The sequence below is a fragment of the Neltuma alba genome, unplaced genomic scaffold (genome assembly GCF_004799145.2).
Source record: "Neltuma alba isolate B1F8T4 unplaced genomic scaffold, ASM479914v2 tig00002699_pilon, whole genome shotgun sequence".
Classification (NCBI taxonomy): Eukaryota; Viridiplantae; Streptophyta; class Magnoliopsida; order Fabales; family Fabaceae; genus Neltuma; species Neltuma alba.
Genome location: NW_021632974.1, coordinates 27,667 through 32,342, shown reverse-complemented (window position 1 = coordinate 32,342; position 4,676 = coordinate 27,667). Strand labels below are relative to the sequence as shown.

General features: G+C 35.6%; 1 protein-coding gene across 2 annotated transcripts; it reads right to left on the bottom strand.

Annotated features, from left to right (window-relative positions):
- Positions 1-2,632, bottom strand: LOC114735681 (transmembrane 9 superfamily member 11-like). 2 transcript variants are annotated; one of them, XM_028923395.1, is made up of 2 exons: positions 2,521-2,632; positions 1-2,325 (listed from the first exon to the last, which is right to left on the bottom strand). In XM_028923395.1, exon 2 carries the CDS (start codon positions 2,305-2,307, stop codon positions 319-321), a length of 1,989 nt encoding a protein of 662 aa, XP_028779228.1. In that variant the 5' UTR covers positions 2,308-2,325; positions 2,521-2,632; the 3' UTR covers positions 1-318. The 2 variants fall into 2 exon arrangements, with proteins under 2 accessions (XP_028779228.1, XP_028779234.1); XM_028923401.1 differs by having other exon boundaries at positions 1-2,382; positions 2,521-2,623.
- Positions 2,633-4,676: the final 2,044 nt, after the last annotated feature.

Below are 4,676 nucleotides of genomic sequence, written 5' to 3'. Positions count from 1 at the left end.
TAAAAAAGTTCAACATGGTAATTTTTGAATGTAGTCATGAAACTGGATTACGCAGTGACATCTGCTACAAAGTAGGATACTGTATCCTTCACAATGCTATATATATAACTAACAATGAATTAAGCAAAACAATGAAATTATTGTTGTGTGATATACTAGGTTCGCTAACAAAATGTGCTGAATAAAATAAAGTAACAATACTTTTTTCCCCGGATCATAAGAAATAAAGTAACATTTACTTGAACATCCCCACAGGGTTTCCGCCAATTAAAATCTGTTATCTCAAGAGCTGACTTCTTGGCAATCTCAGTCCGCAATTCAATCCAACTTGACCGAAGAGAATAAGTAATACACAAAAGAGAAGGAAGAGAGGAACCCAACAGTGCCTGTAGCCAACATGATAGCCACAACCATGAAGAGAGAGTATCCCAAGTACAGAGATGCAGAGACAGGGCCGCTCAAATTCTTGAGATCAAACACCAGATAGTTTATGGAGTACAGGAAGATGTATATGGCCACAGAACCAGAAGCAAAGAATGATTTCCACCACCATCTCCAATCTTCCACACACAGATGCATGTAAGTTAGAACCAAAGAGACCTCAGCACAGACCACCACAAGCAGAATCAAAACAACAAAGAGGAACCCGAAGACATAATAGACTCGGCCCATCCAAATACTGGACATAATGAAGAAGAGCTCTATGAACAGAGTTCCAAATGGAAGGGTTCCTGCACCAAGGACTAGCAGCCATGAAGGGTACTTCTGTGCGGGAATTTCACGAGGAATTTGATTGGTTCGGACAGGATACTCAATGTGATTGGCCCTGGCACCAAAGTATCCTCCAATAAGAGTGAGGGGAACAGAAATGCAGAACCAGAGTAAAATCAGTATGACAAAGAGTGAAAAAGGAATGGCTCCTGTGCTGTGACTTCCCCACAACAGAAAGTTCAAGGTTGTGAGGATCAAGAACGCAATGCCAGGAAAGAAACAAGCAGCCCTCCATGCCACTGAAAACCAGCCCTTCTGATCGCCACAGCCAATTGTTCTCCAAAGGCGAACTGCCACATATCCAGCTGCGACACCAAGTATCATGTAGGAAAACAGCATGCCAGTGATGAGTGTTCCTCTAGAAGCTGGTGACATGAATCCCAAAGCTGCAAACAAGATTGTCACCACGGCCATTCCAAGAATCTGAACCCCATCTCCAACCATTATACATAGTAATGAAGGGTTAGATGGAGCACGGAATACATCCCCCACAACAAGCTTCCAACCAGACAACTCTTCAGTCATCTGTGCTTGAGATTCCTTGTCAAGCTCCTCATAATGGGTTAGATCACGGCGAACAGTCCTCAAGAAGATCACAAGAACAATCCCAGCAAGGAAAGTGATCACCATAAGAGAATTGAGGATAGAGAACCAATGGACTTTTGATCCCTCCATCCTCAAGTAGGCATCCCATCTCGATGGCCATTTGATGTCACTCTCCTCAAAGGTGACCTCGTAGGTGAAAGCCAGTGGCTGACCTTCCTTGATCTGCATTCCTACGGTGGATGGATCACACTTAATAGGTGATGGGTATTTGTCATACGTTTTCAAGTTTTTAGCTGAATCAAAATTATGCATAACACTGCACGGTATCACCTCAAACCCAACAACCATGTATCCAGGCATTGCTGATTCCCCTTTACCATCCGTTGGGATCACTTCAACTGCATCACCAGTTCCCATCACACGAGCCATATTAGGTTCCTCGTACTTGTGGACAAGTACATTGAACTTGAGATGGTTAAACAGGTAATATGCATCTTGAATCTTGACGCCTACAGGGTACCCTGTCCATCGTAGGAAGTATCCATCTTTTTGTGTAAAGCGAATGGCGGGTAAATTATCAAGGATCAGATTAACCTGATACATCTCATCAATCCTCTCTTTAAGGATCTTGAACTGATCTGCCGACAATGAGTCCAACCGACACAAGAATATCTCCGACTCGTTTGTATACATCTTAAATCGGTATGGTGAGTTCTCGATCCGATCTCCCATGAGGAGCTCGCCGAGATTCTCAGCACTGTCCTTAACACCGCCCGGAGGCTTGCAAAAGGGCAAGCTGTAATAGCTAAAGGGCATTTCTGTATCAATTGAGGTCAGTGAATTCACTTTCACCGACAACTCATCCCCAACCACATACTTATGGGGATAGCTTCCCGGAAGATAGAACCCATATGCAGATTGAATTATCAAGCAAAATGCTAAAACCCACGAGCTAAATTGACCAGAGAAAGGCATCTTTGGACGAATCATGGGAGTTTTGTAGCAGATCTGAAAACCCGTGTACCAAATGAATGAAAATTTATAAGAAAAAGGCCCTGGCTCCGACTAGAAATTCAGGTCAGAGCACATGCAGATGCAAAAGCATTGAAATTAATACAGAAATGAGCACAGAATCGAATCAAAATATACACCTAGAAACAGGAAGGAAACGAGTGTTATGATAGAGGTATGAATTTCACTGACCTCAAACAAAGCCCCAGATTCAGAAATTTGAGAGAAGATCCCTGTGAAGAATGGGAATGACGCGCATCAAACGAGATCTTCGAGCTCTGCGAATCTAAATGGAATAGAACATTGAAGGTTGTGAGGACCGACTCTGCCCATTTATAACGTTGGCTTTACTTTGGGAGCATATCGCTGCGGTGATGGCGAGCAATGGCTTTTAGCATCAATTGACTATTATACCCCTCATGTCCAAATTATGGACAAACCGCCACCTTCTGCCTTAATTAATTATTTGTATTTATTTTGATAAAAAAAAGGGATGAATTTAAATTTGATTAGAAAGGAAGTACCTTTGCACATTTTAGGTGAGTTACTAACCAGGGAGATATTTTGGACAACAAATAGTATTTCCTCTCATGCTAAATGTAGAATTTAAATAATTAATTTACAAATATTTAAAAATTAATTAATTAAATTATTTATAAAAAACATGTGTTATTTTTTTCTCAATTTTCCTAATTCATTATTTATATTGAAAACTACTGTGTTGATAAAAACTCTTTCTCATAACATATGTGAAACAATCTCAATCAGTTTTTCTCCAAGTATACATGTAAAATGAGAATTGGACGAAAAAAAAAGTAAAATGAGATCCTTGAAAATACTATTTTTTCTAAAACAATATTTTTTTTAATTTAAAAAAATTTATGTTCATGAATAATTTAGGATGAACAGCTAAAAAAGGGTCACTATACATTATTAGTCATCTTTGCGTTTTCATATACGAATAAGGAAAAGTCAAATTTAATTATTCACAACCACTTAAAATAGAAATACATAAAAATTTACCCTAACTGATCATTTATGTTTGTCTTAAAATTTTGATAGATGCCTGACAATGTGAAGGCAAAATTCTCATAAATAATGGGTGGCTTTATAATTATTCAGAATTTCATTTTTATTAAAAGAAAAGGGAAAATGCATTTCATAGGACCATCAATGCTGCTAATCCCAATTGTTTTAGTGTTCATTTGAAGCTGTTTATCATAAACATATTTACGCAACTCAAGACTGAACTTTTCTGTATGCTTCCAAACAAGCCTTTAATTTTCGTTCTTGCTTTTGCAAGATTCAATTACTATATTTTTTGTCCTGGTTAAAAAAAAATTACTATATTTTTTGTCATAATTCATGTACCTCTCATATTCTTTATCAAGAATTTGAGTTCAACATCTCATATTTAATAAAGTCTTCAATAAAATATTTAGTGTCAGTTAGGCTAGAAATACCCGATAATTACTAATACACATATATATAGTAATTTATCTTTCATTATATTCCTTATGATTTAATAAATTTAATGCATCATAAAAAAATAATTGATTTAAATAATTGCAATCACCAATGTTTGATCCAAAGAATCTGAGAGAATATAATAAAACGTAATGTAATGAAATACGGATTACAGAGTAATCTATTTAGTATACATTTGGGAATAATAGAATAAAATTTATCTTTTAAATTTAATGAAATTCAAATAAATAAATAAATAAAATAAACTACCCTTCAAACAAAAAAAAATCTGGAATTTATTTTTCATTATCTAAAAAAATTTGGCCTATTGGTAATTAAATTACTTATCTAGAATTTCTCTTTAATTTTCTCTCAGTTAAGCCTAACAGTACCTAGATATTCCTCCCTAATGCAAGATAGTAGATCTGTCAAAAAAAATTGAAAATCATAATTATAATATCTTGAAAAGTCTTTGACTGACACTTGAAGTCATTGACCAAGGGAAAATGTTAGGTATTTGTGAAGATTTTGACATGGAAATAAAAGCTTCCTGGTCTTCCACGCAATTTCTGGATTGAAGAACGCCAAACTCATTGCCAATCAAAACAATGCTTTTGAATTTTGATTCTGTAATTTTATTTTATTTCTTGACCGTAACAAACTTTAATTTGCTTCAGGAATTATATTTTTTGTCAATTATTGGTAATATTGACCAGTAAACTTATTTTATATTACTACTTGTTTTTTATTTTGTGTATTATTTTTGGAACCAGAACTATTTAATTTATTTTCTGACAAGTATTGCTTATTTTTTTTAGTGTTCTTAAATATCTTATGACAATTTGGGTTGTAAGATTTTGTTGAATGTCTTGTGTGTTATT